Source organism: Corapipo altera, unplaced genomic scaffold, assembly GCF_003945725.1.
Source record: "Corapipo altera isolate COAL_440 unplaced genomic scaffold, ASM394572v1 62, whole genome shotgun sequence".
NCBI classification, from domain to species: domain Eukaryota; kingdom Metazoa; phylum Chordata; class Aves; order Passeriformes; family Pipridae; genus Corapipo; species Corapipo altera.
The window spans coordinates 11,743,876-11,758,237 of NW_020884894.1; the positions used below are offsets into that span (position 1 = coordinate 11,743,876).

Below are 14,362 nucleotides of genomic sequence, written 5' to 3' on the forward strand. Positions count from 1 at the left end.
GCACCTTCATTAGAGGTTGCATGAACTTCAGGCAGGAAATGTCTTTTGAGACTGTTCCCCCTTTCCCTGATGACTTGCATGTGTGGCTTGGGAAAGGTAAAGGGAAGAGCCTGGCCCTGGGACTAAACTTCTGTGCAGCTTCTGCTCTGTGGAGAGGCTGAACCCAGGAGAGAGTGGGTCTGGGGGAGTCTGCTCTGCCCCAGGGTCTGAGACGGGCCAGTGGGGTCTGAGAGGGGCCCAGGGGGCTGGGCACTGTGACAAGTGCCAACACCTTGTGATGGGGCTGGGTCATGCAGAGTCCTGCACACCTCTGCCTGTGGTGAGTTTTCTGCCACAGCTCAATCCTCGTGCTCTCCCGGTGGGATAGAAAGGTGAGCATTGCTTAGCACCCACCTTCAGGATACTGTGATGTGGTCTCCATCCACCCTGCTTTGGGCCAGAAGAGGCAGCCTCTGGAGAGATTGCACCCAGTTTTGGTGAACCTGGGTGTTCCAGGTGGGTGAAGACTGGGGGTGAGATGCTAGAAAACATCCAGCTGATTTAAAAGACAATGTCTTTCCTGCTGTGCCCTTCCTCCACCTCACACTCAGCCCTAGGTGAAGCCATATAACAACAGCAATTCCTGAATTTATAAGGATAATAAGGAAATCTGAGACCTCTGCCAAGCCCAAGCCCTGCTGGACCATAACAAGCTGAAACTCAGACTGCCCATGTCCCCCCACCTCGCACTGACCAGAAACAGCCCCACTCCAGACCCAACCCCAGCAGACACTGCAGAGCTGCTCCTCCCTGGAAATCCATTTGCATCTCATTTGTGGGAATGGAGCCAGGCTGGTGATTCCAGTCAACCAGCTCTGGCCTTTATGGACTGTTTTGTTTGCTTATTGTAGGGGGAACTTAATTATTCAGAGCTGGTGGGCATATTTACTTACTGGGGTAAATTAAACCATAAATTCAGACAAATGTACCTACCTCTACACTTGTGATGTATTTTCCCTTCCTGCTTTATTGGGCTCCAAGACACAAAGGTGGGTTGTTCAATAAACAGCACAACGCAAGTCATCCCAATTAATTGGATTGTTCCATTTATGCTGCTACTGCCTCCAATTAAATGCAAGGGAGCACAAGTGACAGGCACGAGTAAGACGGGTGTGCAGAAAACCATATTCTAATGCAAAAGCCGTGATGAGAAAATGGAATCTGTGCACCTGACGGGAATATTAATGCAAAACCTTGACCTATAATTTTCCTTCCTTCAGTCTGAGTGCGCCAGCAACAATTGCAGCTCATTAAAATGGATCATGTCCTGACAGTCGTGCATAATGTCCATGTCCCACAAGTCCAATGGTCTAAACATTTACCTTGTTGGCTTCACCAGCAAGGCAAACATTTGGACCATGGGACCTGTGGGATGTGGACGTTGTCACGGAGCTGCACGGTCCTGCATCACTATAAACAGGAGGCTGCAGCAAAGCCCCAAGACCTTTTCTCTCTCATAAACACGGTGTTATCAGAGAAACAGGGATGGGGAAAAAACAAACCCAAAAGTGCCAGCGTGGGTTGGACCTCTGGAGTTCATCTGGCCCATCCCCCTGTTCAAAGCAGGGCCAACTTAAAAGTTAAATTCAGTTTGAAAGTTAGTTCAGGTGGCTCAGTGCTGAGCATTTCCAAGGACAGAGATGATTTTACAGCCTCTCTGGAAAGCCTTTCTCAGTGCTGCCTTGTCAGGGCTCAATCTGGAAGCTGTTCACCACATCACAACAACATCTGGCTCTACTTTCTTAACTGCTTTTCTGATGCAAAGTGTGTGTAGGCACGTGGGATGCAGTAAGTATCAGTAGGGAAGGTGATAGCATCGTGCAAAGACAATTCTTTTGCAAGGAAAATAGATCAGAGAACAGTCCCACACAAGATGGGGTGAGAAGGAAGGCACTGCAGTATTTTATTCTGAGTTTGGTACTGCTTTTCTATAAGGCTCTGCCAGAGCAGTTCTTGAAGATGGAGTAAGCAAAATGCTGTCCAGTCTGGGTTTGGTATTTGGCACAGACTTGAGATGTCAGGGCTGTGGACAGCTGTGGTAGAGCAGCAGACACGACTGCATCTCTCTTTCTCCACTGAGCAGTGAGGTCTGTATCCCTCTCTGGAGGCATCTCTCCCTCCCTTTGCTCCTGACTGAGAGAGCCAAAGGCAACAAGCTTCCTAGCCCTGACACCTCTGATATGTGTGAAGATGGATGGGTTGAATGCAGGCCTAAAATATTTTACATTTTCACGGTAGTTTCACAGCCCTGGCATTATCAAATGATCTTTCAAAGTACTTGGAAGCAGGAGGAGAATAACTCGAGATGGATTCTGGCTTTTTTGTGTCTGTGTACTTGCAAACTGTCTCTGCCTACACATCTTGCAGGGCCTGTGCCTGTTTGGAGAAGCACATGGAAAATCGGAGCTCGTGTGGATGCTCCGTCTGCTCCATTTCCCCCCTCAAGTTTGGAGGCTGTTCAAAGCAGGTCCCCATCCTGGGTGGTGAAGATCAGACTTGCCCTGTGTGCTGCACTCCACTGACCAGGCTAGTTAGGAACTCGAGGCTAGGAAACACAAGACGATTTTAAAATCGGAACAAAAGTAGGAGATTAGGGAAACCAGCTGGAAACCTCTATTTTGCTGATTTTGAAAGCAAAATGTGGGTCACAGATGTGCTTCCACAGACAGAAACTGGCTAGAGAAGAAAAAGACATCAGCAGTGCCCAGACTCTTTGATGATCAGAGGTAGATTTAGCTCCTAGGCACGGAGACAAGAAAGGAAGAGGAGACAAAATAGGAATAAAAACATAATCAAGATATTAGGAATGTGGAACGCAACCCACCCGTAAATTTGCCTCAGGGAACTACGAAAAAATGCAGTAACAAAAAAAGATGAAACCAACTGCTACATCTTACTCTTTTCCCTTCTCTTGCCATCCTTATGCTTTTACTGTTTGCAATCCAAGGCACAGGAGGTCCATTACAGAACCTTCCCTCTTCCCCAGTCATGTTTTTTCTTTGCAGTAGTGCTGTTTTCTACTGTTCCTTTGCAGTAGATATAAAATCCTTGCTAAGGACAGGCAGACTTTGGAGCCTAAAATAAACCAAGCCTTGCAGGAAGGTGTTAAGGGAGTGTGTATTGGAGACTAGAAAGCAATGTGCTCCTGCCCATCTTTGATGGGAGAGCAGAGCTACAACTCACTTCTCGTTTAGCCCAATACAAAATATTCAATTTATTTTCAGTGATATTGATGACAGACTGGTAAGGGCTGTGCTGCTGATCTGGCAGGCTGCTGATCAGCCTGTGACTTGGCCTCCCAGGGGCCGTGACAGAAGGCCCATTGTCCCAGACATTTACAAACCTCAAGGTAAAGCACTGGAAGAGCAATTAAGAACAACAGCAGCCCTGACTCAGAGAAGCCCAGGTGGTGGCTCCTCAGGCACAGACAGGCAATGGGGGAGGTTGGGAAAGCAGGGAGGGCATGTGAGGGGTGGGCTCTGGGGGAAGGGAAGTGTCACTGCTGAAAGTCGTCCCTGTGCTGCCCAGGACACAACCTCGGTGCCTCTGGGCTTTGGGACACGTGCTGAGCAGCCGTGGAGCACCACCTCCAAATCCTGCAGCAAACTTCCCTCCTGCCAGCAAAACCCCAGTCCCTGTGGCTTAGCATCAAGAGAAACCCGAAATAAAAGCAATGCCAGTCCAGCTCACTGCCTGTCAGTGTTTCTCAAACTTTGGGGAACTTCAGATTCAGTTCTTGTCTGGAATTTATTTTTCTTAGCCCTAATGAAAACACATTTTGTAGTTGTTAGTGTTTTAAATCCACCATCAGTGTCAACAAAGATAAGCCTTTTCTCAGGGTGGGGAAAAAAAATATAAAGCTGTCCAAAATCTTTCAGTTATGCAAACGAAAACAACCTCAAAGCATTGAAGGATTAAATGAAAAATATGCCTCTTTTCACTGGGAGTCCACTGGGTGTGAATAACTGCCAACTGAGCTCTCACTTGCATCACCATCTAGTGTGATGGCACCAGGGCCAGAGGTGCAGCAGGATGTGTTCCTGTGCCCTGCTCTGGGAGAGCATCTCTGCTCCCAGGGACGGAACCACCAGAGGCTCCTCAACACCAGCAGGTCTGTAAATGACAAGGACTTTGCCATCTTCAGCCTCACTATCCAACCCAGCCCAGGGAAAACAAGTGTCCAGCCACAGCACACAGCCCCCCTGGCAAGGAGGATCGTGCAGCCTCCTCTGGATGAGAGTGATTTTGTCAAAGGCATTGAAACTCATTTTGCTGGGCTGCAACCCCACACTGAAATTGCTGTGAATACCACAGCACAGAGCCTCTTCAGCTCATATCTAGAAAATGCTCATGGTTTCAGAGCTCTTGGTGATGAATTGCCCAGCAGCTGGTCACGTTGGGAGGGCTCTGCTTATTATTTTCAACTGCTATCTTGCATGGAAGGAAAATCAAAATACTTTCCTCAAGGTAATTGGCTCTAAAACAATTGAAGAATTTTTCACAAGGTTGTAACGCAATTAGGACTGGCATTTTAGATAATTTATATCTCTAAAGGTATGTTTATGCCATCATACCCTTCTTCTGTGGAAAAAAAAGGGAAAAAAGAAAAGGCTGCCAGCAACAGAAGGCTGATTTTGCTATTACAGGCAATGAAATGTAGATTAAACATGGGCATCCACCTCGTACTGATTAAAAGGCAGCATAGTGCTGGGATCATCTCTGAGGTGTGAGGATGGTTGGGTTGGATGCTGTGTCACCAGCCACACATCTGCAGGTTTCCCGTTCGTTTTTCCACCATTGCCAAGTGATGTGTCATCACTCGCCTTCTGCTGCAGCCCCGCTCCCAAACTGCCCTGCCAGCTGGGTGGGAGGAGCTGGGACAGGCTGGGAACACCAGGCCCCCCACACAGAACACAACCAGCAGCCACGCCACTGCTTGGGCTCATGTTTTGATAGATATCCAGGAAAACCCTAAGCAGAGTTGCCAAACAATCCAGACACACAACAAAAACTCCAGAAGTGCAGGAAACAGCTGGTGAACTTGTTGATGTGGGATATTGAGCCAAAAGCTTGGATGTGGCATTGCCCTGACACCATTGGGAAGCCTCTATTTCCCTGACTACCAAAAGATCTAAGTGGAGAAATGATTGCTCTGTGCTTGCCTGTTCCTTATGCTTATACTGAACCACCTTTTACTGCCCCAGACTCAGGACAGGGCCAGGGGACATTCTGCCTGACTGCAACAACTGCTGCGACTGAAATTATGGGATGACAACCTGGCCTAGGTGGAGATGAACAGATCCAATGAATTATCATTACAGATGGATATGAACTGAAACTGGGGAGACAATCAATGGATATGAACTGAAACTGAGGAGACAATCAATGGCTCTTCAGAGCCAGAGCAGCCACTGATGGGCAGATGTCCTGTCCTTATGACAGGGTGATCCAAAGCCACGGGTTCAGACAATTGCCATTAAAAAACACCTGGATGTGGTCCCTAATGGCAAAGATGCCTCTGACAGTATTACAAGAGTAACACAACGCCACTGGAAAAGCAAAGAGGTCCCTCACCCTTGCCTGTAGCCCAGCTGATCTGTCAGTACACTGTACAGCTGTCAGAAAAGCAAACCCAAGTGCTGCACAGAGCAGGTGATCACACTCTTCTGTGCACAGTCAGACAGACAGGGAAGCCATCAGCCATGCCCGTGGGTTGAGCTGCCTCTATTCACTAGATCCATGTCTGCAGAAACCTACCTTGAGCTGTTTGGGAGCAATATGGGAACCTGGCCTTGGGGTCATGGACCTGACCCCCAACTGGCCAGAAAGGGACACGAATGTCCTGCCTGATCCTTTCTGCCATGCAGCAACCTGTGACACAACACACACCCCAGTCTGCAAGCAGGGACATGTTCAGTTCCACTGCTACGAGGTCACTAACTTAGTTAAAACTTTAGCAAGCCCAAATGCATCTTCTTAACGTGAAAGACCATGGGCAGGGATACTCACTATTGAGCTGAGTCGTTAAGTTGATATTCCCGGGACCGGTTGAAGCATTCTTGGATCCCAGAGTCTGCCCAGAGTCTCATCATAGCTGACAGCAGCTCTGGAGAGAAGGGCTCTGTGTCCTCCATCCGACTTACGACATCACAGACCATCTTGGCATCAGCCTGCAGGGCAAAGAAACGAGAGGTCACGGGGATGCTCAAGGCAGAATTTGGAGCCAGAGGTTTCAGAAACAGTTCCCTAAACCATCAGGAGTGTGTTTCTGGGGATGGGGCTGCAGCATCCACGCTGTGTGATCCAGCAGAAAGGGCAAAGGAGAATGGAGCAAGGAAGTCACAAGGAAAAAGGTTGTTTGTGCAATTCACCTCACGTCAACAAATATTTCTGTTGAGCAGACAAAGCAGTCTGCAGTGCACATGTGTGGAGTTTCTTGGGAACAGAAAGAAATGCATATATGTACAAAGTTATTCAGAATTGTTGTCAAAGTGATGCACACCCTGCAACGACTCCCGCTTTAACCACGTGTGGAACCTTGCTGAAGCAGGGCTTTGGTATCAGAGAGGATGGCAGAGAGACTCCAGAAACAATTTTTTCCAGATGCTGGTTTATTGCTTTTCCTGAATTCTTGTTCTTTGCTATGAGCCCCTGCTACGAGGGCTAATTCATGCTAATGCAGACCACCTTGGCTGGCTGTGGTGCTCTGTGACTCACAGGGAGAGGAATCTCCCACGGTTCAGGAGCATGACAGTGAGGGAAGGGCCAGCTGGCCATTTTCAGATGGAATCTTTTTTGGTGAGAAAAATGAGATTCACTGGAACAGCAACTTTTCCTGGAGGGTAGTGCTCTGACACAACTTGGGTCCGGAAGATGTCTCAGATTTAGGATGGGAATGTCTAGACAGCCTTGGAATAGCTGAGTTCAGCCCACTGTGATAGTCCACAGTGGCTGATGCTTTACTTGTTTGAGAAGCAGTACAACCAAATTCACGACCCTCTCTGCTTGCTTTGCAAGAAGTGGATCTCCCACACCACTCACAGACTCAGAAACCCTTGGGGTGTTGGAGCATCTGCAGAATTTTTCTTTCATTCCTTCAAAATGTCTCATATTTCTATAAGCCAAAACAAACCCAATTATTATTTCTATAACTAATTGGAAAAGAGGAGCTCTTATTCCTTACGTATGTACAGCAAACATGTGAAGACAATCTCCTTGTTTTATCACCTTGTGTCTTGTCAGCCAGATCGAGCCCATTCCTGGCCAAACACAGGTGGAAGTCTTCACCTTCCAGGGTGTTTGACCCGACCCAACAAAGGCAGACCAGAAGCACAAGTCTGGCAGAGGGGAGTGCAGGCAGTGCCCATGCTTTGCTGGGCACAGTTAGGAGTGCCAATGCTGAAGAGCACCACAACAAACTAATGGCATGGGTGGATATGACGGGTGTGTGACGGGGCCTGCACGGCCAGGATCAAAACTCCTCTTTATTGAACACTGAAATTGCTGAAAAACTGCAAGGCACCAAACTGCTGGCACTGGAGGCTGAAACTGCTGGAGATGTCAGTGCTCAGGGAAAGAGCCTCAGGTGTCCTGAACATCCAGCCTTTATGGGCTGAAGAAGTCTCAGTACTGTATGTATCATTACTGTATCCCATAAAACTTAATGGGGTGGACTCTACTTTGAGGGCTTTATGAACACAAAGTCTCACAGAGTGCTTAACTTTGTATTTTAGTGCCCAGGAATCTTCCCAGCCCTCTGTACAGACTCTGCTCGTTTTGGAGGAACAGTATTGGTGACTCACACCTCAAAGCCAAGACAAACCAAGAACCTTGAAGAGTTCAGTTAATTTCAAAAGCTTGTTTTCTGCCCTGGAGTGCTTCGTGAGCTCAGTGAATATTCATAAATCATCTGTATGGTTTGCCTGCCCTGCTGGAGCTGCAATTCTGCTCTTTTCACAGACTCTAAAGGACACAAAACCCGCTAATGGCTGTGGTCTGGCCTGGCCCCGTTATTTGTGCCTGGTTGGTGCAGGAAAAGCATCCATGCTTTCAGTCAGGTAGAAGGAGGCCTTTCTATGTTATCCTGACCACTGGGGGGGTTATAGGTATAAGTCACAGATCTGTCCATCTGTCTGTAATGGCAAAGCACATTTGAAGCTCTCCAGCTGTTATGGGCAGGGTCTGGGCTTCTTCTGAGCTTTGTGGATTTAACTATAGGCTGCTTTCTGCAAAGCATCAGAGGGAACAGCACAGTTGTCATGTTTTCTGTGCTGGGAAATAGCTGCCTCACCTTTTCAACTACTGAGGCTTGTGGCAGTTCCCTGTGAGTAAGACCCACCACAGGGGAGTCTGAGCAGAAGATAGAGATGAACAGTGAATGACAGGGCAGAATGGGAGCCACCAGGGACAGGCATCTCTGGCTGTGGCCCTCAGGTCTGCTTGGGCCAGAAGTGGGGCTGAGCATATAGGGCAGGGGGTTATTTTGGTACATGCTCCTCTGTGGTCACTGGAGGTCCCTTTGGGGACAGGTGAGGCTGCCCTCCTGCAGCATGGACACCTGCCTGTAGGGCAGGCTGAGTCAACAGACTGGAGCAGGGGAACGGCTCGAAGGAAAGTTTATTGCTCCTGCTGAACGGTAATAAAAATATTCCAGACTTGGTTTTATTTTGCAGAGTGAACATCGAACTCTTAGTTATATAGACCCAGAAAAAGCAGGTGAAATGAGTGTTTTTAAAAATACTCCTCTCCCCTGCCAAGGATAAAGCCCCTCTGTCGAGAAGCATGGGGCCGTCCAGGAGTTCAGGCATTTGTTAGATGATTTAACGAGCAATTACGGATCCAAGAAGAGAAGATATCCCTTTCTTTTCTCACTCTCCAGGCTGCATCTCAAGCTGGGAATGACATTAAAACCTCCAGCCCCCCCTGGGCCCAGCAGGTAGGTTTTTAAATACTGCCTGATTGACTTTTCCCTGTCCGCCTCCCCCGGGTCTGGCGCTCCCGCTCTTCCCGAGGTGAGAGGAGCTGAGCCTCCCGCCAGGCTCTGCCTCTGTGCTGCAGCCAGCAATTAAACACAGCAAAACAAAACAGGCCAACCAGCCCCCCAGCCCCCGGCCCTGCAGCTCCCATCCGACAGGGTTTCCGTTAATGAATATCACGGTGGTATTTCAGCTACTTCGGGAGCTAAAAATAGGCAGCCCTTGGCTCCTGGGATTGCTGGAAGAAGCTACAAAATGGAGCAGGGCTGCTCCCACCACTGCTGCCTCTGCCTTTCCCAGCTGCTCTGGCTCCCGTCTCCTCGGAAAGAGCTGTCTGGGAGGAGGGTAAGAGGTCAGGCTGGTCTCCTTCGTGCTGGTTCTTATTCAGCAGCAGCATCCCAGCCTATCCCTGCAGCATTCCCATGTCTCCCGCTGCCACTTCCCAATGGCTTGCACTTTCCATGGCAGGTGAAACCCTGACCCCCGAGCGGATGCCTTCAGGTTGTTGGTTACAGAGAGTGGGATTTGTCCCTTTGTGTCACTCCTGAATGCTGGATCCGTCCACCTGCAGAGGGAGAATTAGAGCTGGCTGGGCTTGGCCTGGGGAGACAGCTGAGCTCAGAGACCCTGGGAAGGTGAAATACATACCCAGACTTCAGCCACTGAGCCAAAAGACCAAACAAACCTTTGCTAAAGACCAAACCTCTGCACTGGCTGAGGAATGGAGAGGGCTCTGTAGTCCCAGGGCAGGGTCTGAAATGCACAGGAGATGTGAACCAGGAGCTTGTGAACAAGCAGGGAGTCAGTGCCTCACTCCTGACCCCGGGCTGGGCACCTACCTGTGCACTAGTCATGCTATAAATCCAGCTCATAAGGGGACCTGTTCTGTCCCTAACCTGGACATAAATGCAGTTATTTAATTGTCTCCCATATGTCACTGTCACCAAGCACGCAGCCTGTGCTCAGCAGGCAAACCTGGGACTTCTCCTGCCACAGCCACAGAGCCCAGTCAATGTGTTACCTTGCTGGAAGGGAGAGGGGCCCCTCCTGTCAGCCTCACACTGCTGGCAGCCGTGTTTGGCTCTGCAAGCAAGTTATTTCCCATCACACCAATACAGACCACCCTTGATTATTTGTTCTTCACCAGCAGCCACGACCAGTGCCCACAGAGGTACCAGCAGAGCTGCTCCTGCCCTGTCTGCTGTGGAGTTGAACTGGAGCGGGACCCAGGTCTCTATCTCTGCCTATCCCAGGGCAAATCCTGGCTCTGGTCCTTTGAAGTTGCCCAGACACTCACTAAGGGAATTTTTTTCCCCCCTTTTTTTCTTCAAAAAGGAATAGTTTCCTGGAAGGGGGGAAATTTAAGGGAGCCAAAGCCTTGTGTGAAGCTGTGTGGTACAAATCTGCTAAACCCTACAGAGCTGCACTGAGTTACACCCACAGGAGAGCTGAGCCACTGTGTCACATTGTACTGTCCTTTCCTTCTGGTGAACTAAATCCCAGTAAATATCATTTTTTGCTGTTATTTACTCTGATTAATGATACTTGTCACTCATCCTGTCTCAAAGGTTAGCTCTGGGGCAATTTCCTCTTGTGACTGGTTGTACTCAGAGCTGCATCTCAGAACATTTCAGAAAATCCAAGCAGTGTGGGAGAAGATAAGCACTGCAATTTGGCTGGCAGTGCCAGACAAATCAGCACGGTGCTAGTTATCAGCAAGCAATCTCGTGGGAAAAGTAGTGGCCATCATCAGTCATGGACCTGGGGGAAATCAAACTGATGTCTTGAGAGCGTCCAGCATCCAAAAAGAACGTCCCTGGAAGGAAACCTTCGTGGGGCACCCAGATCCTGACCTGGGGGCACAGCAGCACATGGCTCTGCTACCCCAGTGAGAAATGACGTCCTATAATTTAGGGGCAGAACGTCTCCTAAACTGAAAACCTCCTCCTCCTCCTCCTTACAGAGTGTCTCAGAAATCTGGACCCTGCTTCCCAGCCGAAGTGTGGCTGCATCACAGCAAAAGCCAGTGATTTTCACAACATTTGCAGCCCGAGTAAATCCTGGAAACGAAGCAGGATTGGTGAATATGCCTCTTCCAGAGCCATCCAGGGCCCAGCTCCAAGTCCACAGGAGTTTTTGGAGACGCTGAATAGCTGCACGTACGACTCTCCCCCTCGCTCTCCCTCACACATCTGTGTTTCAGAGCTGACCTCTCAATCTGTGGAAATCTGTCTGGCATGAAGCAGCTGCTGTGCATTGCAGGAGAGACAACCTTCTCCCTTCCTCCTCCACCCTGCCAGCCACCTTCAGAGCATTTCATCAAGGCCTCCCACCTCTGCCTGGCATTTGGCTTGCTGAGAGATCCTGGAGGGCACCGAGCAGGTAAAAATCTATCCAGTAGCTTATTAAATTCTATCCCTTTGGGGAATACCTTGAGATGGGCACCCAAACTACATGCCCTCTGCACTCTCTTTAGTTGGAGGTGGGACTGCAAAGCCCCAGGCACAGATCTCAGTGCTCTGGGTTTATGCTGAGCTTCAGCGCAGTGCTCTCTAAGCAATTTGCATCACACAGCAAAGCCAAGCCCAACAAATGAAGTTAGAGATGGTTGGCTTTCCACAGTAGCCATCTTCTACCCTGCCTGTGTTCATGGCTCACAGAAAGGTTGGCTGACTTGGCTACAAGGCTGAAGGGCTGCTGTCTGTCTGTCTGTGAGCAGGCAGACCATTCTGCACACAAAACACAACCTGACAGCCACGGGGATGTCCAGAGCTGCTCCCGAGGTTGTGCTGTCTGGCTATCAATTAGTACAGCCCTGGTTTTCGTATCCTTCTGGAGCCAAGATGGCACCATCACCTCTGACTGTCTTGGTCAAACAGTTCTCTGTGTCTGGGATGTGGTCTAGGATTTCTTGTCTGAAACCTTGTTACAGCTGGTTTTTTTCTGTCTGCTGCTTCCTATTTGGGGAGACATTGAGCAGGACTGATATTATAGATTATTATGGCTCTTACAGCAGGCCAACTGCTCTGTGTTCAGTACCACCTTTATTCCTACCCATTCTGTATGATACTGCAGCTGACCAAATAAAAATTGCTAGCCCTTATGTGGGTACAACCTTCTTTTCCTCTCCTGCAACACACGTAAAATAATATTCCCTGTTTGCCTGGACTAATGACTATCTGGCAATCCAGGGACTGGATAATGCATGGACTAGACTAAGCTCTCAGGCTGCCAGCTGGCCACCACCATAATAAGAGTTCCTACAGCTCTGTGTCCTGTAGAAAATGGTGCTTCACTCACCAGAGAGGTGGAAAAACCCACCACCCAACAACACAGAACTCAACCTGCAAGAGAGATGACAAGTCATTTCCTAAATTTCCTTTATTCTAGGAAGTCTCAGGGTCTTCCGCTGTTCTTGAGGAGATCAGAAGAGCTCCTGAACTGGGCAAGACAAACACGGTGGGTAGCTGACCTGATTTTTCCAAGCAAGGATGGGAAAGCCAGAAAGCATGTGTTAAATGGTCTCAAAATAGGTCCTGACCCACCAGGTGCAAAGGAAGGTGAGAAAACCACACTCTGTCCATCCCAGTCCCTTCTAATTCAAGGAGAGGGCATTCCTGAGAGACTGAGAGCTGCAGACTCCACAGTACCCCTGGGAGGGCGGCTCTGCTGGGCCCTCTGTCCTGCTGGCACTGAGCACAGGGCTGAGCGTGGGACCTGCCAGCCCCAACGTCATGCCAGGGCACAGACAGCACTGCCCACCAGGGAGGGGATGAGAGAGAGAGTCACAGATGGGGGACATTACCCGCATGGCTTCCTGCTCCGCGGGGAGGGCTCTGCCGCAGTGCCGAGCAGCAGAGACGAGAGAGCACAATCCTTGCAGCTCACCGCCCTTCCCCTCTCTGTGAAACCCTCTGCCGGGTAAAAGTCCACAGAATGTAATGGCACTGGAGTGTTTGTGCTGCAGGAAATGGCAGGGAAGTGCCTGAGATGCCACAGTGGGACAGCAGGTGGGGAGGCTGCGTTGGCTCCCGGTGTTTGGAAAATAAACGGCTTTTTCCACGTTCATTGCAACGCCGAGGGCTGTGTGAGCTGAGCAGGAGTGGGGTCCATTCCCTGGGAACCCGCTCGGGGTTTGGGAATTCCTGACGCCTTTAGCCTGCACATTCTCCACTCTTCAAATGTCTTTAAGATTTTCCACACCAACATCCCTCAAGGCCACTGCGTAAGAGTGGCGGGGCAGAGGGGACACAGTTGCATTCCAAGCTTTCCCACCACAAAGGGGGAAAAACAGGCTTTGTCTTTGGAACAGAAAGGGAAACCAGCCCCTGTGGTGGGGGTGCATTCCCAGGAGAAAGATGGATTTTTTTAACATCTCTGGCTAAGTGCTGCTTGTGTAGGATGATTTATAGGGCAGCGCCGTCCCGCTGGGGAGCCGCGCAGTGCTGGAACCCCGTAATTAGTTTAATGCTCAGAGCTCGATGCTGAACGGTGGGTGCTAATCTCCACTCCACAATTAATCTCACAGATTTACCAGTGCCTCGTAGGATGAAGGGCTGAGGCTGTGGGTTACAGTCCTCTGTCCCTGAAGAAAGCAATGGTGCTTCAGGCAGAGAGAGCCCAGTCTCATTTATGGTCCTACTGCACTTGGTGATCTGTAGTGAAGATACTTAAGGGGCATATAAGTAGGGGGAGAGGAAAAGTCCAGATCTCCCTTCACCCCAACCCTGTTAAATGTCCCTCCCTGTTGCCTCTGCTCTGTAACCCATAATTGGGATATCTGTAGGGATTTCTTACTGCTCTCCACTGAAGCAGCTACAGCAGTCAGTGGGTTTGTGGTTCACATCCAAACCTTCTGCCTGACGGGGGGTCTCAAAATTATTTCTTTCACTGCTGATGTGACATCAGGCCCCACAGCAGCCAAAGCACACTGATTCTTCCACTTGAAAATTGATTCTTCCACTTGGCAGCAGAACCAAAAAATTGGGTGGTGTGAAAAATCAGCTTGGATGAAACATGTTCCCCTGCATTCTCCATTGGACTCAAAGGCCTCTGAAAAATTTCATTTCACATCCAGCCAAAGCACTTGCCTTAAGCCCTATCAAAATATTTTGAGTTATTTGGGTGCTCAGTATTATTATTTTAGATTCATGTCAATTTTCAAACAAAAATTCTGTTTCTGAATGAAAAATTGGAAAAACGAAAGCAAAATACTTTGCCCTTTTTGGGAATGCAAAATCCTTTCGAAAAATTCTCATGTAATTTCCTCTTGTTCATGACTACCTGTAGATTTTTGCTGGATTTTTACATTTTGACTGGATTTTACAAATGTTTTCGGTTTCTTTCAG

The 14,362-nt window shown here is 49.1% G+C and overlaps 1 protein-coding gene across 1 annotated transcript in view; it reads right to left on the reverse strand.

Annotated features, from left to right (window-relative positions):
* The window catches only part of GNAO1 (G protein subunit alpha o1), an 85,136-nt gene that overhangs the window by 35,686 nt on the left and 35,088 nt on the right, over positions 1-14,362 (reverse strand). The window contains exon 2 of the mRNA XM_027646731.1: positions 6,049-6,209. Within this exon, the coding sequence (XP_027502532.1) occupies positions 6,049-6,209 (161 nt within the window). The remainder of the gene's footprint in view (positions 1-6,048; positions 6,210-14,362) is intronic.